The 25,894-nt window shown below is 48.8% G+C and overlaps 1 protein-coding gene across 1 annotated transcript in view; it reads left to right on the plus strand.

Annotated features, from left to right (window-relative positions):
* Window positions 1-632: 632 nt before the first annotated feature.
* lekr1 (Leucine-, glutamate- and lysine-rich protein 1) overlaps window positions 633-25,894 on the plus strand; it is a 41,374-nt gene continuing 16,112 nt past the window's right edge. Inside the window, exons 1-6 of the mRNA XM_076283117.1 lie at window positions 633-795; window positions 2,921-2,941; window positions 4,407-4,592; window positions 10,989-11,070; window positions 18,430-18,507; window positions 21,734-21,937. Of these exons, the coding sequence (XP_076139232.1) occupies window positions 633-795; window positions 2,921-2,941; window positions 4,407-4,592; window positions 10,989-11,070; window positions 18,430-18,507; window positions 21,734-21,937 (734 nt within the window). The remainder of the gene's footprint in view (window positions 796-2,920; window positions 2,942-4,406; window positions 4,593-10,988; window positions 11,071-18,429; window positions 18,508-21,733; window positions 21,938-25,894) is intronic.

A 25,894-nucleotide genomic window follows, 5' to 3' on the forward strand; every position in this document is an offset into this window, starting at 1 on the left:
TCTCTCGCTCCCTCTCTCTATCTCTCTCTCCCCCTCTCTCTCTCCCTCTCTCTCTCTCGCTCCCTCTCTCCCGGGCTAAAGTGGTCGCAGAGACACTTAGCGTGACGCTCGGTGTGTACCTCGCTCTGCTCTCCGGCTGCTGCCCTGACCTGATGTCATACTCCACTCCAGTAAGACTTTAATGAGACGCCCGCTGTGCTTTTAGAGCTGAGGTTGGGGAGGGAAGGCGGCCCTTTGGTCTCGGGATCAGCATGATCTTACAGGCCCTAAAGGTTACACGCCATCCACTCTCACGGCTTGGCTTTTGGAGCCTTTCCATTCTGGTTTTGCTTTGGTTTTGAGTTTGTTTTCCCAGAAGTTCCCACAGTGAAGGCAGAGCGTAGAGTTTGCACCGCAGATAGACATGCAAATATGAATGTAGGGTCATCAGTTAGCCTTGTTGATGCATAAACTCTAAAGTTGCCTGTCTATGTGTGTGTGTTTGTGTTAGAGGTGTGCGGGGCGGCAGGCATGTGTAGGTATATGTGTGTGTATATGTGTGTTTATGTGTGTGTGTGTGTGTGTGTGTGTGTGTGTGTGTGTGTGTGTGTGTGTGTGTATGTGTGTGTGTGTGTGTGTGTGTTTATTTCAGTATGAGGTGCAAGCGTCAGCAGCAGGCTCTGCTGAGGTCAGGCTGTGTGCTGCGTTCGTCTCATCAAGAGTTGCAGACCTTACGGACTCACCTCAGCCACCTCAAAGCATTCTGGGAAGATCAGAGTGGCAAGGTCGTGCAAAGCAGTACAGCTGCAATGGCAGGTGAGAACTAATTACCGCAAACTGACACACACACTCACAAAAACACACAAACAAACACATAGGCCAAAGGCTGGAAGCGTTTATAGATTGACAGGTTTAACTGATTCAACTGCCAATCCCAAATTTGTGTGGAGAGTTTGGTCTTTGCTTGAGGCGTATGAAACCTGCATTTAGTGAAGATGGTATCATAGTAACATGGTTGCAGTGGAAATAGAAGGGAATATATTTTTAGCGCTGGAACAAAATCTCCCAGTGCATTTATCACAGAGGGCAGCCTGTTCCCCCCAACGCTGAGATAATTGCTATGTAATGATAAGGAGGCGATATGATTACTCTACTCTAATGGACCTCCGAGAGGACTCTCTGGGTTCTGTCTCTAGTCAGTGTGTGTGTGTGTGTGTGTGTGTGTGTGTGTGTGTGTGTGTCAGGATGTTTGTCTTCATGTGTTTGCATCTTGCTGATGTCAGCAAGTGTGTTAGTGAAACATGCAATCTCTACAAACATTTTTGAGAGCTGAGTTTTGACGTAGTCAGACATCCATAAAACTATTTGATCATTTACCGTAGACTGTTCTTTGACCGCTGTTATCATTAAGTACATTGTGATGAAGTGATATTAAGGAACATTATCTATGGTAACTGATCCATAATGTTCCATAATCCATAGTGTTACAGTTTTTCACAATTGCTAGAACCTATTTGTTTTAAACCTTCCACTGTAACAAACCCCAAATCTCAAACTACATTCACAAAACCTGTGACAACCTTTGTAAATCATTCGCAAAGCAGTAAAAATTAAAACACTTCTGAGCAGTCATTACACACACAACACAGTTTTCAGGGCAGCCCAAATTACTCCAGGAGAAAGTTTCATTGTTTGCAACAGAGTAAATGCATTTTGCATCTAAAACACAAAACAAAACAAAGCAAAGCAAAACGATTTCAGAAATAAAAAAAAGTAAAAATAAAGCATTGAGAATGGGGGTGAATTTTGAGAAAAGGGTGGACGGTATCAAAAAATGTGTTTTAGCAATTGTGAAAAACTATATACCACAACAGACAGGGATTTCAATACTGTTAATGAGAAGTACATTGCAGTCTACAGCCTGCATTGAACTGTGAACGTTGTTGATATGAAGTCCATTGTTGATATGCACTGTTCAGCTGACTTGTCTTTTGAATGTTATGAACTCAGTGGTAATTGGCTGTGTGATGCCCAACCCTTCTCAGGTGACATGGCTCACCTCAGTCTCACCCTTACGAGGTGTGGCTCTTTGGAGGTATATATATAAAAAAAAAAGCTTGTGGTTGATCCACCTCTTCTCTGAAGACTGCACACTCCTCTTGGCTGCCAAATTCCTCTCTGAGTGTGTGTGGGTCTGTGTGTGTGTGTGTGTGTGGGTCTGTGTGTGTGTGTGTGTGTGTGGGTCTGTGTGTGTGTGTGTGTGTGTGTGTGTGTGTGTGTGTGTGTGTGTAGCTCCTGCGTCATGCAGAGTTGAGCAAGTGCACGGGGCAGGGAGGGCTGCTCAGACAGTGCGCAGGTATGTTTACTGTAGCTCTGCTGACCTGACGCTTACGCCTCTACTTCTCACTCGGCATCTGGTCACGTGGGCTCGTCATGTGTCAGCCATGGTGGAAGATACTACTTCGAGAGACAGAGAGAGAGAGAGAGAAAGAAGAAAGAGAGAGAGAAATAGAGAGAGAAAGAGAAAGAGAGAGAGAGGCAGAGAGAGAGAGAAAGAGAGAGAGAGGCAGAGAGAGAGAGAGAAATAGACTTTTAAAATCCCTTTTATTGAACCATACTATGGATCAATTACTCAATCCCCATTAATACACACGGCAAAGCAGTGGTACAGATTGTTGTTTCACCATTTAAAAATCAGTCTTCCATCATCAGAAAAATGGATCAAGCCTTTACCCACACACCATTTACGTCCAAACCAACTAAGGTTATTTGTAACGTGGAAGAAATAGAGAGAGAGAGAGAGAGAAAGAGAAAGAGAGAGAGCGGCAGAGAGAGAGAAAAAAAGAAAGAGAGAGGAAAAGAGAAAGAAATAGAGAGAAACAGAAAGAGAGAGAAAGATGGCCTGCCCTTTACTCTCACCTGTGTGTGACTCTGTGTGCAGGTGAAGGCCAAACTGATATGGGTGTGGGTGTGTAATTATGTGCTGTTACCTGTCTGGCAGCTTTCTGTGGTTACACTGAAGAAGAGAGAGAGAGAGAAAGAGAGAGAGAGAGAGAGAGAGAGTGGGGGAGGAAAAGAAGAGAAGACAGAAAGATATTATTAAGGCTGTATCTTGGAAAGTATTGATCTTACATAAGAGTAATTTTACAGTGTGTCTCCTGGGTAACATAGGTACACCTGGTAATTTTTTCAGAATTTTTTGAGACCTAAGTGCGTGGGCCCTGGTTGAACTGACGTGGAATGACCCTAAGGGAAAAAAGTCAGCATAAGAGGCAAAGCAACCGTTGTGTTCTGGTTCTATCAGTAGTTCTGGTTCTGACAGTAGTTGTGCCTAGTCCCAGCTCCGGTTGGGGTGAGTGTTGGGGGCAGGCTGGGGAGGGCTGGGCAGTGGTGAGAGCGAGCGGTGCGGTGCGGCGCTGTGGTGGGGCTGCCTTAGGGACTGGAGCAGCTGCTCCTCGCACATTAATTATGATCTCATGGAGCTGCTGAGAGACAAGCCCAGACCACTCCAGCTCACAGGAGCACGCCACTGTACCCAGATCAGCCAGGGCGCCCCGCCAGGCAAACACCTCCACCCCACTGGACCAGACACGACTCTGCTCGGGTCGCACTTCTGAATCACGACTCATGATCTCAGTTACATAAACTACTCAGCAATAGTGCCGTCTGCTGCTGGTTATGGTCCCCAGATACTGATCTGTGTCACGGTGACTAATAGAGAGGAAGTGTAGGAAAGCTCCTCCACACACACTAAAACACACAAATGGCCACTATGTGTCTAAAGGTGAGTAGTACATGCATTGGTTGTCGTCAAGTCAACTCCATGAGGTGAACAGCAGTGTCATCTGTGCCAGGGTAGATAGAGGGAAGGAGAGAGAGAGAAAGAAGGAAAGAAAGAAAAGAAAGAGAGAATGCATTGGAGGAGAGCCGACTGGGAGAGCTGGCAGTCTGGGGGAGACCTCATCTTGAACCAACGCTGTCAGTCATCAACCCTGCCGTCTCTTTTGTCTCTCCCCGCTGCTTTTGTTTAGCCGTTTGATTAGCAAATAGTGTTGACGTGAAGAGCTGTGCCAGCGGCGATACTGAAGCGCTTGGGCATTTTCTCACACTGGAGCAGTGTGTCCTTACTCATCAAACAAGTCACTACTGAAGTCAAGCACACAGTTGGATTGTTCAACTCCCAATGATTCATCAATATTTTCATATTAGCTGTCAACCCTTATTTTAGTATATGTCTTTATACATGTATAATATTGAATACGATCAACTATACAGTATAAATATATCACGCACATATCAATAAGCCATACATTAAACTCATATATCCCATAGAATAGCCTTGTTGTACTGTATGTGACGCCATTGTTCTCAGAGAGAGTATATCCTCATTTTGTGTGTTTGTTGTTGCTATTGTTGTGTCTCCCCAGACCTGTTGAAACTCCAGCAGGTGGTTGGCAGTAAGCAGGAAGAGCTTGGTAGGCTGCAGGGGGAGGTGCTTGAGCTGGAGGCGTGTCTGTCATCGTCACGGCAGCAAGTGAGGAGCCTCCAAGAGTTGAGTGACAGGCAGCAGGCGGAGCTCCGCCTGGCTCAGGAGGCCCACATACACGTGCAGCGTATGTAGCACACCAGCACCGACCCGCATCCCAACACCAACACAGACACACACACACCGCGCTCACACACACACACTGGCCAGCTTAGTCAGCACATAGTCATTTGAACTCCTTACAGGAAATTCATGTGACTTTTTTGGATATTGGACATGGCACATACTTGCCATGTACTGTACATAGCAATACTGTGTAAGCAATGTAGAAAGACATGGCTAGCTCCTGTTAGACGTATGCCCGGTTTGAACCTGCAAATGCATTTAAACAAACAAACACACGCTTTGAATCAGGCAACGGCAGGAAAATGTGTGTGATACTTTTACACTTTGCTTGTTTTTTGGTCTAGCCTGAGGTGGAAGCTGCCTTCAGTGTGAGAAGCGCATAAGTGTGTGTGTGTGTGTGTGAGTGTGTGTGTGTGTGTGTAAGGCTGTTGTTCACCATTGGCCGGGCTCTGTCCATAACCTTTTGGTCCCACCACAGTTTTCACTGGGATTATAGCCCTCTGGAAGCCCTCTTTGCGAGATGAATTGGTGGGGTCAAGCGTTTGTTTGAAATGTAGTTACAACAGGGACTGTTGTGTTACAGTTAGACAAAGCTAAACAAACAATAGCAGCAGAAATGCCAGAAAACATCATAGAGTTGTAGTGCCAGCGGGGTTTGGAAAAGGGTTTACCTCATTCCTGGCTAAGCAGGGAGCCTAGCAATCCCTCAGTGGTCAACAATGTCCATTCGTTATAGGCTGGTCCATTGGTTTCCAAATTAACCCAAAGTCCACACCCATTAGGCTACGACAACTGGAAACAATTCCCAGGGCAGTGTGGTCTGACCCTGCTCACGGAGTGGACTGGGGCCTGGTGACACCAGGCTATTTCACCATGCCCACATGGGCACATATCTCTGTGACAGCTCCACATGAGTGGATAAGACACTGGCCATTTCTCAAAACCCCACTCCAACAAGAATGCATTCTGGGACGGTGGTCATGTCATGTGCTCTCCCAAATCTCAAGTATGTCAATACAAACATGCCGGAACATTCCTGAGCGAGAGAAAAAAAAAAAACGCTCACAGACTTGAACTGTTTGTGCTCAGAATGCATATGTGTGGCGGGAGAAATGGCCACACTGTCCAACACTGTCTGTCGTCCCCTGCTGTTTCTGAGCAGCTGATGTCTGAGCAGCGTCTGTTGTGGGGAGACATGTACAGGGTGTGCATGTGTGTATGTGCAAGTGTGTGTGTGTATAAGTGTGTGTGTGTGTGTGTGTGTGTATATGCGTGTGTGGGCATGTGTATGTGTGTGTACAGTAAATATAAGCGTATGTGTGTGTGTACAGTAGATGTGTTTGTGTGTGTTTGTGTGTGTGTGTGTGTGTGTGTTTGTGTGTGTGTTTGTGTGTGTGTATGTATGTGAAGATGTGTAGATGTGTGTGTGTGTGTGTGTGTTTGTGTGTGAGAACAGTAGATGTGTGCGCGTGTGAAGTTTAGTAGACAGGCGTGTGTTTGGCTTCTTGCTTGCGACTCCTCTGGGCGCTGTGTACAGTGTGGAGTGCCGTGTGGAGACTGGGATGGTGTGAATGTTTTGCTTTGAAATGTCACAGGGCGGCCCTGGGAAACGCTCCTCGCATGAGTCAAGGGCCCAGTGTGAGCCTGTCCTGACACCACACTGAGACAGCACACACACACACACACACACACACACACACACACACACACCGCACACACACACACACACACACACGCACACACACACACACACACACACACACACACACACACACACACACATTCACCATTGCTGCTGCCAGTGGACTCACAGATTTAGATTGGCATACAGACTTGGCATACAGGCATATGGGTAAGCACGTGCACGCGCACACACACACACACACACACACACACACACACACACACACACACACACACACATGTATTTTAAACATGCTTACTTACACAACACCTATGCCCCCCTCTCTATGCTGGGAGGTTCTTTACACCTCTCTGACACGGTGTCATCAGGTCTCCAGGAATAGCACAAAGGCTGAAACTTAATATCCTCCTATAACGTACACTTGCATAAGGGAGTGAGAATGTGTGGGACTGTGTTTGCATGTGTCTGTGTGTGTGTTTGTGTCTGTGTGTGTGTGTGTGTGTGTGTGTGTGCGCGTGTGTTTGTGGGAAGGTGTTTTACAGGTGTGTAATTACAGTGTTGCACAGTCTATGTGTGAATCTGTGTATGTGAACTTTCATTTGGTGTGTGTGTGTGTGTCTGTGTGTGTGTGTGTGTCTGTCTGTGTGTGTGTGTGTGTGTGTGTCTTTGCCTGTGTGTGTGTGTGTGTGTCAGAGTAAGCAAAAGCGGGACAGGTATGCAAGGTGAACCATCTCACACATTCTCGTCTGTTTCCCTGCACTGTCTTTATCATCTTGTTGAAATTCTTGCCACACAGTAAACACTTGTGAAATGTTTCTCTTGTCAGCGAGCCAAGAAAGACGACCTTTTTTGAGCTGCCTTTCAGAAGCAGCTTCTGTGACCTCACGTCTCTGTGTTTATGTGTGTGTGTGTGTGTGTGTGTGTGAGTGTGTGAAAGCGAGTGCAGTGGGGAGTGGAGGAAGAGGGGGAAAGAAAGTTTGGAAAATCACTACTGCCATGATGACCTGGCTGCTTTGTCAGACTGCACATTCATTCTGCAGGTCGGGGCTTGCTGTTATTGCATAAACTCAGTGCCAAGCAGTTCTCCTGTTTATGGAGCCCAGGAGCTGTCACTGCAACATTATTTTTTCTTTATATCGAAAGAACGTTTTGTTAAAACATGCGCTCATTTTATTAAAATGTGCTCTAATTTGACTTAATCATGTGCTCGTTTTAATTAGATCGTGCGCTCATCTTAATGATGTTGTTCCCATGTTTTAGACACAGGACCTAGGCCAGCACAACAGAGCAACTTGGGCTACAATGCTGCACACACAATTTCCCTTGATCATTAAGTCACAAGTGAGTCATTGTTACAGTAAAACACAGCTATTTCCAAACATAGTAGGCTAAGGGAGGCAACACGCTACAACCTAATATTCACAAACTCCAGTCTACATCCTGTCATGTTGAGTGCGTACGGACTGCCTACAAAATGGCAGCTACAGTCTTTTAGTCTATGAAAAATCACTTTGGTCATTTGTATTTTAACAATGTTTAGTTTCTGACTTGTTGATCAAGGGGAACATCTAATGCAGTGGTTGGGAACCTATGGAGAAATTTGAGCAGGTTTTTCATCACAGTAAATAAGTGGCTAAAATTACACTAGCCTTAAAAGGCGATTACACTATCGTATTAATTGAAAATAAAACGGCAATAGCTGCAATTGTGTTTCTAAATGATAAAGCCTAGTTTAACCTCAGTCTTCACCTTAACTATTATTTTATTGAACAATGTGGCTTGACACGGGCCTTTGTCATGTCAACTTCAGACTCTACAAATAACAAATAAAATCTAAAAATGTTGACTATTTATGGCTCTCTGGGCTAAAAATGATCCTGACCCCTGGTGAGGGTCTACCCTACTTTTTTGAGGTGTTGTTCGGAATGCAAGGCTGCATGATGCAACCCTTGGCGTTGGGCAATAGCACATGGCTTCAAGTGTGTTTCAGTCTGTCATGGCACAGTTCACTTTGATGGGTGTGATTATAAAGGTACAAGTAGAACGTCTTCACTAGGATTTGCCACAGATCACAGGATTTGTCGACCTGACCTGTGTGATTTTTTTGTATCAAATTAGCTTTTTATGGCTTTCCCAGCTAAAAAGATTCCTGACCCCTGGTGAATGGCCAAACTTTCCAGCTTTACTGAACTGTCTGTTTGTGCTGCCTCTCCTAGTTCCTGTAAGGAAAATGTAGGAACGAAATATCTGTAATTAAAATGACAACATGATTCAAAAAACAAGCACACAAAGCGTAAGCATAGGATTTTATAAAAAATCTTTAATGACAAAAAGAAAATCTTGCAATTACAACTCCTGGGCTCCATAACTATTAATTTAAGCGTGTTTGTGTATCTGTTAATGTGTATGTGTTTTTTAGTGTGTGTGTGTGTGTGTGTGTGTGTGTGTATCGGCCATGTGTTTATGTGCGTATGTGTATAGGGATGTGTGTGTGTGTGTGTGCCTGTGCTGTCTTAGCCTCAGCTATCCACCTCGCCTGGTCATGTCACAGTGACCAGAAAGCAATTATCAGCATATTGCTGTAGAGAGAAAGGCAGAGAGAGAGAAAGAGAGAGGGAGAGAAACAGAAAGAGAGTGAGAAAGAGAGAGAGAGAGAGAAACAGAGAAAAAGAGAGAGCCCTCCCCTCCCTGGGCCTCTTTAGCCCCATAGAGAAAATGTCAGGCTGACACAGTGGAGAGCACTTTCTCCTGAAAGACCCGTCTCCATGAGCCGCTCTCAGATGCACTCTGCCACACACACACATGCACACACACATGCACACACACACACACACACACACACACACACACACACAGACCCCACCACGCACACTCCCCCCCCTTGGCCACCGCAGAAAAGAGAGAGGGGGCAGAGAAAAGATGGGGGGAAAACGAAAAAGAAAAGCAAGTGCCATTGAGTCAGGAACAGAGGGGGCAGAGGCTGGCACCGGCCGAGTGTTCCAGAACAATCCGGCTGTTAAGGCGTCTGAGTGGAGGAGAGGCTGGGGTTGGCGTCACACCACTCTGAAGAGGCGTTCTTCAGGTGGCCAAGGAATTAGTGCACTCACGCATGGATGCATGGCTGGATGCTGGATGAAGGCATTTCTTCCTCAAGGCTTTGGTTAATATAACACCATATTGATAGAAGTAGTAGACTGTGTAAATATGACAATCACAAACTTGGCAATTTGACAATTGTCTTCTCTGCCACTATTTAGACTTCATATTTAAGCTCTGTCGTTACGTGTAGGTAGAGCTCTCTCTCTCTCTCTCTCTCTCTCTCTCTCTCTCTCTCTCTCTCTCTCTCTCTCTCTCTCTCTCTCCTCTCCTGTCCTCCTCCTCTTGTCAGCCCCTGTGTATTTTGGTCCAGTGGGCTGAAATGCTAATCATTAGGAGAAAGGAGCTGGAGGTCAGGCTGACTCGCTCCTGCTCCTGCTCCTGCTCCGCCGCTCCGACCCAGGCCAGCCACTCAGCCACTCCATTTGAGTGCTCTTTTGGTTGCTCTCAGTGTGTGTGTGTGTGTGTGTGTGTGTGTCTGTGTCTGTGTCTGTGTGTGTGTGTGTGTGTGTGTGTCTGTGTTTGTGTGTCTGCGTGCTGTGTCAGCTCGTCAGTATTTGCAGGTCTATGGGTATGAGGGTGGGAGTTTGTACCTGTACATTTCTGTGTGTGTGTGTGTGTGTGTTTGTGTGTGTGTGTGTGTGTATTTGTTTGTGTGTCACGCCATCTGTTTCTGTTTTTCAGTTTTCAGCTTCTCTGTGTTTGAGTGCACTGCATTTTTAAGAGCCGTGTTTTTGCGCTCTGCTGTAGAGATTGAGGGCCCTGCTCGGAGGGTGCTGCTGGGGGGAATCAGGTGATGGGGCCCCCTGGAGAGTCATCAGCAACACGGGGAGGGACACATTTCACCGGCGCGCCAGTCAGTCTCCGGCAGGTTTGTGCGGAGACATCGGGTCAAAGATTAAGCCCCGCTCGCTGCTCCAGGGCCGACCTGTACAGCTCCTCTTCTCCCCCTGGGGGAGTCGGTCAGTAGCCCGGCGAACACCAATGACCCAGCCAGCAGCGCCTCACAGTACACAGTAGTGCCAGTGATAATCTGTCTCACAGACTCCTCTCTCATCCCTCTCTCTCTCTCTCTCTCTCTCTCTTTCTCTCTCTCTCTCCATCTCCCTCTGTCTGGCTCAGATCTCCCTGCTCTTTTCTTCTCCTGTCTTCTTTATGAGGCCTTCTGTGCTGCTGGCGTGAGACGGGGAGGGCTCGGGTCCTCCGCAGCAGGCATCAGATGTCGGCAGACTGAAGTGATTAATGGCGCGCCTCTCAGCGCCGAGGCTGTTTGGTTTTTGTATTTGCGTTTGTAACCAGAGGGACCTGCAGAATGATAACAGGCGAACAGGTGGCGAGAAAGGGAGGAATGAGAGAAAGAGAGAGAGAGAGAAAAGAGAGAGACAGAGAGAGAGAGAGAGAGAGAGAGAGAGAGAGAGAGAGCAAGAGAACTCGGATGATACAGTACACCATGATCCAGTGCACTATTAGAGTAGAAAGGTAGCTGGCGAACGTAACCATTAGGAGCGCGTAGGAGAAAATGTGAGGAAAGGTATTTACATGTGGCTTCTAAAAGGGCTGTTAGGATTGGAGGGTCACTAAGAATGAAGGTGCCTTGTAATTGGTGGCTGGGGAGTTTGCTTGTGAGTGACTTATTGTTTGTGTTTGCATGTGCAGGGATGAAGGAGGAAGTGAGAAGTGTGAATTTGAATCTTCAGAAGAGCCAGTCAGACTGTAAGCACATAGAGGAACAATTACAGTAAGTGCAAAACATCCATGCACACACACACACACACACACACACACACACACACACACACACACACACACACACACACACACACACACACACATGTATCCACACGTGCGCACAGGTGCGCGCCCACACCCACACCCACCACACACACACACACGCACACACACACACACAAAGACATGCACAGTCACACATAAAAACAGACACACACTGTTTCACACTGCCTGTCTCATATAGTTACGCATGTATGGTCACACACAAGAATGTTTAGTCCCCCAGGCAGGATAGGAAAGCAGTTACACACACACACACACACACACACACACAGTCACGTATTATTGGATTCTCAACGCGCACACACATACAAATTTGCCACCCACACACAGAAAGACTCAAATGCCTGCAAACCTGAGCATAAATATCTCACATGCCCACACACACACACACACACACACACACACACACACACACACACACACACACACTCACACTCACACTCTCATGTGCGCACCCACACACTGAGGCATGTTAGCACTCCCATGAGATGCTGAGCCAGGTGGAATGCGTGTAGGAAGGTTAGTGGCAGGTCAGCGTGAGGGCCCAGGCCCTCTGGCATGCTTGTCACCCGAGCAGCGTCGCCTTTGGGACATGTCAACTCCAGGTGCCGTGTGACCTCACCCTGTAAACACACACACACACACAAACACACACACATACACACACACACACACACACACACACACACACACACACACACACACACACACACACACATAATCACTCGCGGATCCTGCCCCCCCTAGTCCTCCTGTATGGCGTGCCCACTCTGCCTCAGGAGCTTAGCCTAGCGGCTCCCGCTGCAGTGCAGCCGAGGCGCCGGCCCCTGGTCAGGACCGCGCTTAAAGCCCCATTTATCTCCACAAACACTCCGCACTCACCGGCCACTGCCAAGAGCAATAAAACCTGGCCGTTCGACACGGTCTAAAAACAGGCAATCTCTCTTTTTTCCCACTCTTCCCCTCCTCTCTCTCTCACTTTCTCTCTCTCTCACACTCTCTTACTCTCTCTCTCTCCCTCTCTCTCTCTCTCCCTTCTCTCTTTCTTTTCTCTCTCCCACTCATTTTGCAGTTTGAGACAGATTTGTGGGTGTTTGAGAGGCTGGGGAGTTGCTGCTGTTAAATGAGGCATGTGTGCGATAATGGTCATTTATCTCCCTCCGAGTCACTCAGCCAAGTCCGATTCATAGAAAGGTGTTTGTCTTTCCCTCTCACATTAAAAAAAAAAAACGAGCGCCGGGCTGACACGAGCAATGTAGCCTTATCGGAGCTAAAATTAGACTCATTTGGAAATCATCTCCACGAGAAAAGAGTTGTTATGACACAAGAAAACAGACAGCTCCCTGACCTATGGGTGCGTCGGCGGCACTAACTCTGGGCTTAAGCGCTGCTCTGCTCTAGATTAGCGTCTCGCTCCCTGCAGACTCTCCTCTCCTCCATTCCTCCTTTGTACTGCTCCGACGGTCATATTTTTTCCTTCTCCCCCCTCTTGCCAGTTGTCCAGTCTCACTATATCAAATGCCAGTTGTCCAGTCTCACTACATCAAATGCCAGGCTGTGTGTGCCGTCCAGCTCCCGTTTAGCAGGGCTCCTCTTCCGACCTCATCTGCCTCATACTCACACTGACCACTTGTGCTAGTCTCTGTCCCCAGTGCTCGCTCAGTCTCCCCCTGTCTCTCCCCGCCTGCCACTTTACTCCTTCTAGCTGTCTCTCTCTCTTTCTCTATATCTTTCTGTCCTTTTCTCTCTCTTTTTTTCTTACCCTGTTTCCCCAGCAATCCTCCTCTTTATTTCCTCCACTGCCTCTGGTAGGAAAGATAAGAGGCTATTCTCCTCCTGGTCAGTCGGAGCTGTCACGAGTCCGTGTGACGCGTGTGCGATGCGATGTGACAGCCGGAGAGAGGGAGCCCCGCGTGTGGCGGCCCCGTGGGAGACGGCGGCGAGGGGGCCGAGATGCGTGCGGTGTGGCCCCTCCATCTCCAGCAGTCCACCGGAGTCCACATGAGTTAATAAAGACAGCTGACCTCCATATACGCGTGCTCTCCACTACAGGGCTAAATGGGGAGAAAAGGGAGGCAGAGAGGAGGTGGAGGGGAGGAGGGGAGAGAGGGATGGAGTTGATTTCCGTTTAGAATTTTAGCACGGAATGCACCCCCTCTATACATAGACGAGGAGGGAGACTTAAGCATGCTCCCCTGATGTCTTCCTGTCGCATGGCACGCCAGCGGAAAAAAGCGGCAAAAAGCACGCTAAAGGATTTATCCTCTGTGTCCTGACTCCTGGGGAGGAGAAGGCCATTCATCTTCACAGTGCACCGTGCAAACCACCAGAGACCTCTGCTTCTGCTGCTCCCACCATTACGGCCCAGAGCAGCATAACCAGCGCTGTCTGAACTCTTGAACTCCTCCCATAAGAGGAGACTGAGCCTGGCTTTGTAGTTTTCTTCTTCGTTTTTTTTTTGTAATTGTTAGTTTGCTTTGTTTGGTTTCTGGGAGTTGGAGCGCTTTGTTTCAAAGTTCATTTTTGAGGTATTTCCCCACCTTACCTGTGTCCATTGTGCTTGCTTTGCACTGTGCCAAAGCTTATCACATCATCAGGGCCATATCTGTGTTTGTGTGCAAACGGTGTTACCATAACAACCAGTCGACCTCTAACCTTCCCTTCTTCCACATCTGGTGTGCTGAGGAGTCTGCTTGTTGCCGTAGAAACACAGCAACCTGTCAAGAGTGGTTAGGGCTAATTTAGAGAGGCATGCTTTGGAGTGGGTAAACACAAATTTGGTTGCTATGACGGCCCCGCATGATCTCTTTAATGGCAATGGTGACATGCACTGAATTCATCTTATTCTGTTGAAAAACACACTTAGACATGTCCTTAAACACATACACACACACACACACACACACACACACACACACTGACACCAACACAACGTCGTGAGAACAACCTCCCAGTCCTGCGCACACAAATGTTTGGAGTTGTTAGGGAATCCGTATTGCCTGTCTAAAAGTAGTCTGCGCCAGACTGGTTGAGAACATGCATGTACACATCTGCACATGCACTTGCATATCCTGGAGCCTCTACTGTGAGTAGAGCTGAACAAGAATGTGTGGATACTATAGCCAGAAGCCCAGGGCTGTGACAGACACACTGTTCCAAAGCTGGAGCCAGCAGCTATCAGGAGCGCACGCCACTGATGTGTTTGCATTCATGACACTGAGGGCCAGATGCACTAACGCTTTTGCACCCACTTCAGGCCTATTTGTTTCACAACGTGCGCGTAAAATCATGGCGAAGGTACGTACAAACAGGCCGCACTGAGGTAAAGGCGCAGACTGCCTGTTGAGGGAGCTGAAAATGGCAAATTGTGTTTTTCTGTGTCATGCATATGCATTCATGGGAGGGTCAAGGGCAAAGTGGGAGTTTGCAATAAAGAGATGGGAGGGGAAGTGTAAAGAGCGCCTAATTGTGTATTCCGTGGTATGTACAAAAACTGCCTGTGAAAGCGCACGTCTATTTTGCACCTAAATATCTCCGCCTTGTAAAAGCAGGTGTTAATCCAAATTGAGGTTAAATGCGTTAATAACAGAACCTTTCAAAGACAACAGAATCGCTATTTAGAGCACCAGTTTTGCGTCTTTGTACTATATCAAAAGCAACCTTAACTTTCGTTGGCCTTTCGAATGTCTTACTTTAACTTTCACGTCATCCACTTAAACTTTCCTACTTGCTAGATTTGACCAATCTTCCATAGCCTACGTGCACAAGTAGTTTGTGTAGAACTCCTGTTCTTCATTATCTCCCTGCTTGTTGACATTTTTTGATGTATTGTATTATTTCATGATCGCTAAACGTTTGATTCTTTTTAATGTTGTCATCAGTTAACTTCATTGAACTGCACTTGTATGTAGGCTACTGTATGACGTTCAGTTGTGGACGTTCATAAATTGCGGTAGGGGGTGGAGAAAGGCGCAGATTACCCGATGAAGTGAAAGTTTGATAAATACCACGTATGACAGCGTTCGTTATTTGCAGTTTGTCCATGGCACTGATAACGCTACGTTCGCAAATGTACGTACATCTGGCCCTGAGAGCTTTTAGCTGGAGGCCTCTGTCTCATCATTTAGAACAAAGTGTGATAAATGTAAATAAACAGATGAGTGGAGTACGTTGGAGGAGAGCTGTTTAAACTATGAGAAGTCAGACCGTGCCATCAATTTGTGTTTTGCCTTAACACTTGACTTGTGTATCCTAACACACACACACACGCACTGAAACATTCTCAAGCACGCATGCAAAAGTCTTCCGCAAGCCCACGAGCCCTTTGATGTGTGTACTGGTTTTCAGTTCCCTGGAGATGTGATGTCACCTGTGTTTACTTGCGGCCCTGGCAGTACATGGAGTGGAGCCGCGCTGGTGGTTACGCCTCATCGGCAAGGCTGCCAGCGTCACAGGGCCCTGTCGCCTCCCCAGCCACACACACACACACACACACACACACACACACACACACACACACACACACACACACACACACACACACACACACACACATGCTCTGACGTCCACCACCACAGGCAAGGTGTCCAACGGAGGAGAGCCAGCCAGCTGCAGGTGGCCAGGTGGAGCCATAGCCTGCAGCCTGCTGCATTCTGGGAGAAAGAGCCTCGGCATGCCAGGGATTCCACAGCCATTTGTTTCCCTTTTGCGAACCTCAAAAGAACAGGGCCATCTGTAATTACAGAGGCAGAGGAACGAGGAGGAAATGAGGGAGACATGAACAGAGAGAGAGAGAGAGAGAGAGAGAGAGACGGGGGAGAGAGAGAGAGAGAGACAGGGAGGGAGAGACAGTGACAGAGTGTGATTGAGAGTGATGGGGTGGTAAACATGGCTTTGTAGGTAAGAGGCACACTAGCAGTGCACGCAACACCAAGTGCACGCAACACCCGACACTTTTGTGAAAAACGTGTTAGAAAAAAGAAAAAGCATCAAAGAGGACTGTATACTATTCAGTTAGGTAAGTTAGTTGTGAATGTGATGGACAGATCATGGACACAGTCAGTGAGTGAAGTCAAGAGAAGGTCTCTGAGTTCCTGCTCTCCCTGCTCTCACAGAAGTTCCTTTTCAAGGTCCTTTTCTTTTTGTGCTGTTCTCCCCATCCACTACCTCCACTTTCAGCAGCTCCCACCTCTGGCCACCCCACCCCCTCCACTCCTCTCTTCAGCACTGCCTTATCTCCTGTGTCACAGGAATCCAGGGGAAATAAAAAGGTTATCTTAACCCGCTGTCAGATAGAAGCGTGTCACGGAGCTCCATTGGACCTTCTGGCTACAGTAATAAACAACGGCGTGGGGGAAAAAAAGCTGCGGAAAGGAGAAGCACAGCACACCATAACACACCAAATCACCAAGTCAGATAGCGCCTGCCACCCTTGCATGCACGCACACACACACACACACACACACACACACACACACACACTCACACACACACATTGCCTCACCCTGTCTGAGAGATAGCAAGAGTAGGGGTGAGATTTACCCGTGCTTTCATCTCTATGCCTCCTCTCTGATTTCTGGTCGTGTTGCTCTTCCTCCCTCTTTCTCTCCCTGTTTCTCTCCGTCCCTCTCCCTCTTTCTCTCCCTCATTCTCTCCCTCTCTCTCTCTCTCCCTCTGTCTCTGTGGCGTCGGGGCCTTCTGTCGTGGCTCCGGCCGCAATGTTGATGATATGCTAAGAGACGTCCGCTTGGCATTCCATCATGTGAAGTGCGTGTGAGGGAAGGGAGTTATTACAGTGGACAAATAGCACCAGTTAGGAAAGAGCTCCCCCTGACCACCCCCACCCCCTCTCCCCACCCCTCCCCTCCCTCCGAACCTTAACCTTGGAGAGAGAGAGAGAGAGAGAGAGGGAGAGAGAGGGAGAGGGAGGATGGGAGCGAGTGAAAGAGAGAGGGGGGAGCCTCCTGTTGTCTTTGAAGTGCGGGGCCGCTCGTTCCCTCCTCGCCCCTGGGGGGACGTCGGGGAGACGAGGGGAGTAAGGCGAGAGAGGAGCAGGAGGGGGCGGAGGAGGAGGTGGAGGAGGGAGGGTGGCTATCCCACTGCTGCAAGACAGACTGGGGCTCAGACATGCGAAGCCCTGCCTGGATCCTGATCGCGTGTGGCAGGAAGGTCATCGGCCGAGCCAGGCCGCCACAAAGCCAGAAAGAGGATTTGTCGGAGGAGTCGTGTGTTGCTGTGGAGTGAGTGAGTGTGTGTGTGTGTGTGTGTGTGTGTGTGCGCGTGTGTGTTAGCGGGCGGTTAGCGAGTCTTGCACGATAGTGCTTGTCCGTATTAGGCTGGCGTTCACATGTGGCTGAGCGCTTTATGGTGAATTAATGCGCTGAAGTGTAGAGAAGAGAGTGACACACGTAAATATGTTTGCACACTAAGCACTTTTCATCTCGCAGGCCCCCTCTCTCTCACACACACATGTAGGCACACGCAAACATGCCATACACATTACACACACACACTGACACAAACACACACGCACACACATACACGCTTTTCCAGCAGACAGGCAGGAACCACTACTTAATGGAACGCATGACAGCATGAGGCCTAAACTGACCTTTGCTGTCAGTCTGTTTTCCTCTCAGTCAGATGCACAGACACCTATACACATCATTATACATGACCATATCCTACTGCAGATGGCAAAATACCCAGAAAGCCTTCGGCTAATTGTTTTTACCTTTAAATGTCTTCTGTTAATACAGAACGTAGATTATGTATCTTCCTGTTACATACGTTTTTAATCCAAAGTGACCTTTGGTCAGGTAATAGGTGCATTCTATCCGTATGACTGTTTTCAGGGAATTTAAACCACAGTTTTGGTTTCACTTACAGGAACGCATTAAGCATCCCCTACCCCCACCTTCCACACCCCCATCCCATCCTCAGACTTGCCAAGGTAATCAGAAGGGGCTGTTAGGTTGCGAGGTAAAGAGCAGCCGGGGCAGCACGTCTGCTGGGGATGGAACGCATCAGTGTGCTGCAGCAGTAGCTCCCCTCCTGTCAGACAGCAACATCAAAGCCAGGGGCTGCTGGGTGGGTATGTGGGGGACTGGAGGTGGACAAGCACAGGGGGGTGCTCTTGGAGCTGTCTTCCGTCTGACATCCACCCCCTAGCTGCTGCACGCTCAGGGTGGTGGTGATGGTGTTGGGGGATGGGGGTGGGTGAGGGGGGGGTGATGCAGATGGGTACTGGTGCTGGCCTCTGATGATGGTGGTGATGATGATGATGCACATGGCTGTTGTGTGGCAGGACGAGGAGCCGAGAGATTGAGGAGCTGCGCAGCGGACAGATCCAGTGTGAGCGCGAGCAGAGAACAGCACTGCAGAGGTGTGTGCTCACCACACATTCACCAAACACTACCAGCAGGACACACACACACACACATACACACACACACACACACACATACACACACACACACACACACACTGTACATAGAAAGAATGCCATGTAATTTGGTATAAATATGTTATGTGGTGAATGCATATATGTGTGTGTGTGTGTGTGTGTGTGTGTTTGAGGGTGTGTGTTGTTGCGTGTGCCTGATTGTTTGCAGAGCAGCATTCTGAGTGCGTTGCGCCTCAGTCATCTGAAAGCCATCTCCCGTCTCATGAGGTGACTCACATTCCTGATAAAAAAGAACGAGGAGGAGAAAAAAGAAACTTGTTACATGACTGCGCTTTGTTGTTCACATTCCTCCCTCCCCAGAGTTTCTGCCTCTCTTTCTTCTTCTTCTTCTTCTTCTTCTTCTTCTTCTTCTTCGATGCGATGCATCAACGTCTTTTTTTTTTCATCCTTTCGTTTGAAAGGAGCGATCGCCACAGAAGCGTGTCGGGGAGAGGCGTTTGAGATGTGCTTCTGAAGCGGCATGAAAGCGTCTATCCTGCGGAATATCAGAGAGCGCGCAGACCTCAGTCACAATGAGTCTGTTTGAAAGGCCTCTTTGAGCCGGGGCCGGGAGACGAGATGAAAAAGTTTGCCGGTGGTGGGGGGGCAGATGTGAGTGTGTGTGTGTGTGTGTGTGAGTGTGTGTGTGTGTCTGTGTGCCCATCTTTTAGGTCTCACAGATCCAGGAATCGATTGGACAGGTGAGGTGTGTTCAGTCACTCTCACATGTAAGCCCTATTTGTTGGCTCCAACTGTCTGTGACTAAAGTCACCCTCACACACACACACACACACACACACACACACACACACACACCTTCTGTAGAACAGGCTGTGGTCCCTTTGAAAGTTCAGACGTAGCCTGTGCACAGTGGCAGCGTCAGCTATGAGGGCAGCAACAGCAGATGGTGGGGTGCACTGGTGGGTAGGGTTTATTTGAACAGACAAACAGAGAACACACAACCAACCAACCTCTCTCTCTTTTTCCCTCTCTCTCTCTCTCTCTCTCACTCTCCCTCTCTCTCTTTCTTTCTCTCTCTCTTTCTCTCTCTCTCTCTCTCTCTCTCTCTTTCTCCCACTCCTCTCCTTTTCACTCTTTCGCCCTCCCTCACTTCGGCTTTCCCTTCTTCTTCTCCTCTCGTCCTCTCCCCTTCCCCCTTGTGGACTTCTCCTTTCCACTCTTATCAGTGTGGGAGGAGCTTTTGAGAGCCAGTCACGTTTTTATCACAAACACTAATGATTCACCCATAAGCTCTGCCACGGTGTCCTTTCAACACATCACCGCTCCATGACCAGCAGTTCAGATGAATTCCTCAGAAGTCGGCCGCGCTAAGAAACTTGGACTAATAAAGGAGGCGACCCTATCAGTGTGGGCTGGACGTTTCAATGCGACGGTCAACTGAGAGCACTTGAGACTATGACCACAACGTTTTAATGCACCAGTACGACCTGTTTTATAACAAGCATATGATTCATTACGTTCACTCAAATGAAAGTAATGCCTTCAGATTCAGTAAATCAATTCCAACTGCATTTAGAGTAAGAGGAGGATAAATTCCGGATGCTTGTCACGTAGCCCTTGGCCCCTGCGTGACTCATAATGACGCTGATGGCTTCTTAGCACCTTGCTGTGTGACATAAGACAGTGTAGTGTTCCCATGTCTCACAGTGGGCCACTCAGCCCCGGAGCAGCAGGAAACACCCTGATCAGGTAATGCTCAGTCACTCCACACCACCTCCCACTAACCACCTCCTCCTCCTCCACCTGCCACCGCTGTCACTGCTGCTGCCGCAGCCTCCATTAACTCATTGAATGCCAAGCTGTTTTCGGGAGCTTTGTCCTTGAGTGCCAGCAATCTAGACCATTGTTGATGATTTTTGTACAGCTAAAGCATATTCTGTGTTATAGCTATGAACACATACAATAGCTCGATTAAAAGGTGAGACTTTAAGCTCTCGGTGGGTGCAAACCGTGTATTTCTACACGCTTCTGTTCCTGAGAAATCCCAAGCTAAACATAGGATAGTTTTCATCAAACTCGCTGTTTTTTTGCCTGTTACTTAGTGTTGCCTGTTGCCTGTTACTTACTTGTGTAAACTTTCCGGGAAGTGATCAGCGAGACCTGGCGAGACTGCCACCTAGTGATAGACCCACGAAAATGGCCTGGTTTTCACCTGACGTGCATGCGTCACTGATTCGACCCAAAGCGGCAACCGGGTTATGATAAAATGTCCAGATAAAATGTCCAGATTGTGCATTTTCATGAGTTTCACGATCGTCATATATTTCATTTCCATTCATCACAGAGTTCCCAAAATCACATATAAGGTGTGTTAGAGTGTCTAGTTTCGTAATTTAAAAAAAAAGCTAAAAACGTAATATTACGTTTTTGGCACTCAACGCATGGGAAGGAAAAACGTAATATTACGTTTTTGGCACTCAACGCATGGGAAGGAAAAACGTAATATTACGTTTTTGGCACTCAATGAGTTAAAGCCTTTCCTGGAATGTCTGGTGATGGAGTGGTGTGGTGGGATGACTGTGTGTGTGTGTGTGTGAGAGAGAGAGTGGGTGGGTGTGTGTGAGTGTGTGTGTGTGTGGGTGGGTGTGAGTGTGCTAGGGAGTGTGTGTGTGCGTGTGAGTGTGTATGTGTGTGTGTGTGTGGGTGGGTGTTCGTGTGAGTGTGCGTGTGAGTGTGTGTGTGTGTGTGTGTGTGTATAGTGTTTTATTGGGTAGTTCCTCTTCTCTTTTCCTGGACATTCCTGAATGAGTGAGAGAAAGACATGGGGAAGTCTCTCCAGGAAGTCCCAGTTTGGGGAAGCTGCTTATCTTGGAACTAGCATGTTTGGAGGCAGATCCGTGTGAAGAAGGCTGTTCTCCCGTAGGGCGAGCCCCCTGCTCTTTCCGACGCTTGCCTTCCTAATCGGTCCCAATCATCGCAGGCACGTGTAACACATGCAAATAGGGTTTTTCAACACAGTTGCACGGAGCCTTCCACTAGTGGAAAGATCATGTGCAGGCAGGAGATGCTTTGCAGAGATAAGTTGTGAATTATCTCTGTGTGTGTACATGTGAGTACGTGTGTGTGTGTGTGTGTGTACGTGTCTGCGGGGGTGTAAATCGTTGTGTGTGTCGTGAGACTCCACTCTCATTTGCCTCCTCCGCAGGCTGTCCCAAGACCTGAGGGAGAAGGAGGCGAGCTGGTTGTCGTGCCAACAGAGATGTGACGCGCTGCAGGAGCAGCTGTTGGCATGGCAACGGAGGCAGGAGGAACTGACCCGCAGGCTACGGCGGGCGGAGGGCGAGATCGCGACCCGGGGAGAAGCCCTGCAGCAAGCCGCTGACCGCACGGCTGCCATGGAAACGCAGAGGTCATGACCTATTTCACCTGTTTTTGGGTCACCTGACCTGACCGCCGAAGTGCTCTCAGCCGCATCTCTGTCTGTCTTCACTAACCGTGACCTACTTTTCACTTTCACTTTTTTTTACTTTCTCAGCTAATTATTTCTCACTGTTGTGTACAACAACTTTCTCTTGTTGTGATTACAGTGTCAGCGCCCCTATTTTCTCCTCTTTGTCTCCCTGTATGTCTCTCTCTGTTCTCTCCTGAGTGTCTCTCTCCATCTCTGGCCATGGTTGGGTCGGGGTGTCTTTTGTTGTTGTATTTACTGTCTGCCTTGCCAGCCTCATTAGAACTCACACAGAGTGCCTCGGTGCACGAATGTATATTCCCACCTGTCTGTCATTACCTGTTTACATTGAGGGCCCTCGTATTGTGTGGGTTTAATTCCCAGCTGTCTGCCTCTCAGTTCATCAGTAAGTGCTCTATGCGCCCCCTCCCCCCTCAGTGATGCTTCGCTTCTCCCTTTGTATTTCCTGCTCAACCCTTGAGTCACCACGACTGCTGTTCCTTTTCACCTCTTGTGTGCAGGTCTTTGTTTTTCTGTTCTTCTGTGCAGCTGTTTGCATTTGTGTTTGTGTGTGGTGCAGGTCTCTGTGTTTGTGTGTGGTGCAGGTCTTTGTGTTTGTGAGTGTGTGTCTGTAGCCTGTCTCGTCAGCTTGGCTCTTAAGCCCACTTCTTGTGTTGGCCTGTGCTCTTGTCCTCTCTGTGGGTCTGCAGAGGCTCCAGAGCCAATCTTCACCTCAATAGCCTGCTCCACCCTCATCACCACCACCCAATTACCCAACCACGCCCGCACTCCTCCCTCTCCCTCTCCCTCTCATGCCCTTGCGCCTCCTTGGCTCTGCACAGACCTGCTGGAAATTCAACCTCAGGAAGTCTGACTCATGTGTCCTCCATGCCTCGTCTGAAGTCGCCGCTCTGCTAATGCCATTAGCCGCTAGCGGTCTGTGCTCGCCGCTTTTGGTGGCGGCGGGGAGAGGCCAAATTGATCTGGGGCTTATGCAACAGCACTCTGATTGTGTCTCATGCGAACGCTGGCATAAGCCTATCCAGCGCGCTCTCCCTCTCACACACCCACTTGCATCACGTGGCGGAGCCCATCACGCTATGGCTAGCTGCGAGGCTAGCGGCAGAAGTACGTAGATGTGTTTAATCAGTTTAATTTTAGCCGAAGGTGTGTCGCGTTAAGACTGTCATGGAATCTGCTGGATGAGTGAACTTGACTGACCCTATGACCCTGAGACCTTATGTAAGGTAACGACAGGCAGGGCTTTCCACGACTTACTTACCTAATTCAATCAACACAGTCATGCAACTGCGCGCCAAGACGCAAGAGAGAGTCGCAGATGTGAGGACCTGAAGCTTGCTCTGGAGAGATGAAAAGTTACCAGAAGCTACTGAGCCCGTTTAGGCGGATGAACAGCCTTTGCAGAGAGTTCTGACTGCCGGCGTCTTTAGATCCACTTTTTCCCAACTTCAATGGCAGAATCCCCTTTTATGATCTAAGATGCATGGAAAGCTTCGAAAATGTCAGACATCTTTTTTTCCCCATCAAAGTAAAAGCCCTTAGTTACACATCCACTAAGTGTGCCCTGGAATGGCCTGAGCCACAGAAGGGTTCCAGAGCCTCACTGAGAAAACAAAGAGAAGGTCCAGTGTTTTTGCAAAGCCAAGGGAAGTGTGGACACAAGGAGATTTAACTGAGTGTCCTCACGCAGTGTCCTGGCCAAACAAACATTTCCGAGCCAAAGCTTAGGGGATACAAACGCACCCTTACACACACACAGACACACACACACACACACACACAGGCACTCATGCAAGCATACTCATGCACATATGCTATCACACAGGCACATAACACACTCATGTACACATGCTAGCCCAAACACACTCTCTCAGTTGCAAACTACATTCACGCACACACACATACACGCACACACTCTCTCACACAGACACAGACTTGTAAACATACATTCACACACACACATACTCACACACACGCATCCACACTCACGCTCAGGCCTCTAACCCAAGCCTTGTCTCGCTAATTAGCGGAGGCATGGTGTGAGTGTCCTCTGTGTGTGTGTGTGAGTGTATGTGTGGGTTTGGGGCCTGACCTCATCTGACCCAAGTGAGGACATTTAGTCCCCTTTTGCTCCCTCGCACGCACGGCACTGCCCCCTCCATGCCACAACTATTCTGGCCCCACTGTCATGGAAGGGAAAGAGAGAAAAAACAGAACAAAAACCCTCTCTCTCTTTCTCTCTCTCTCTCTCTCTCTCTCTCTCTCTCTTCTCTCCTCTCCTCTCTGCAGCCAGTGGGCACACAATGACGCTGTTGATGTTTTCCCTCTGTTGCACTGGAGGGCGGGTGGGGGGAAGCAGAGAGAGAGGGAGAGAGAGAGAGAGAGAGAGGGAGAGCGGGAGAGAGAGAGAGAGAAGGAGAGAGAGAGAGAGGGAGAGCGGAGGGGGGTGGGGGGTGATGAGGCTGGCGCGGCTACTTCAGACAGCGTCTGGGCTGGCATGCACACGGCTGGGGTCACGGGAGCGCACACTGTACGCCTGACAGCCCTCGCCCACTCTCTCTGCCGCAGGCGCACACACACACACACACACACACACACACACACACACACACACACACACACACACACAGCCAGCTGAGAGGACCAGTACACAAATCTGTCTCTCTCTCTCTCGATCTATCTCTCTCTCAGTCTCTCTCTCTCTCACACACACACACACACACACACTCACTGACAGTGACAGGCAGAGATCACAGACACAGACGACATCTGGTGAAGAAGGAAGAAATGTATACACAGCACAGACACACACTGAAATTGACTGACAGACACTCAAGAATCATAAATCATGGTGCACGCGTATAGATAAACACTGTCTCCCAGATGGACAGCGGGATTGACAGATGGACCGATAGACTTGGATAGACGAACATCTCCTGAAATTCATTTTGTGGTGTGTGTCTGGCCGACGGATGTGTGTGCGAAGCGAAAGGGACCTTGACACGAGGGAGAGCAGAGATAGACAGCACATTGACTGTGACCTGTCATGAGAGAGAGAGAGAGAGGGGGGGGGGGGGGGGGGGGGGGATGAAGAAGGGGGAGGGGGGAGGGGACATCGGGGGGTCTTCACGCGATGGCTCTCACTCGCCACCGCCTTTATAATCCCCACTCCAGTCTGTCCCCCGGAGTGGAGTGGACAGACACGCCACCACGGGCGCTGCCATGCCAGGCGGGATGTCCAAAGGCTCTCCCGGGCAGCGGCGCCGCGATCCGATTATTGCCCAGGTTTCTTTGAAACTTAGTCTGTGCGTGGATTACGCCGAGTCGGGGCCCAAAAGTCCCCACCCACGCCAACAGGCCCAGACAAACAGGAGGCTGCTGGGATTAGCACCACCATTTGTGAGCGTGGTTTAAGCGTAAAACCCTGACATTGAGATCATGGGTCTCACTGCGGATAAGCAGAAGCGACTCTTAAGCGCTCGCTTGTCTTGCAGTGAAACAGCAGTGCACGCTAAACAAGATCATGGCCTTAACCATCATGCCAAGAGCAAAATTGTCCAGCACTGAATTGATTGTGTTGGTGTTGTTTGAGGCACGCTTGTCCGCCTCTGTCTAGTCCCCTTCACTCTGTTCTCATTTGCTATGCTTTCATTTGATTTCATCTCCTTCATGAAGATATTTTTAGCCGTTTTTAATTTGTAGATGAATGTATAAGTTTTTCCCCCTTGCTGCTCAGCTGGGTCTGAAGCCGTGTGTTATGAACAGAGAGGGAGCACGCTGTTAGCTGAAGCGTGATCAGTCTCGCGTCTCGCTTTCCTCCTGGGCTCCGTTTTAATAGGCTCGCGTCTTGTCTGCTTGTGATTGACACTGACGGGCCATCATCAATACCACTGCTTC

Source organism: Alosa pseudoharengus, unplaced genomic scaffold (genome assembly GCF_046254945.1).
Source record: "Alosa pseudoharengus isolate Yale_2024_CS ecotype anadromous, Long Island Sound unplaced genomic scaffold, YU_APseudo_1.1 YU_APseudo_1.1_scf_13, whole genome shotgun sequence".
NCBI lineage: Eukaryota > Metazoa > Chordata > Actinopteri > Clupeiformes > Clupeidae > Alosa > Alosa pseudoharengus.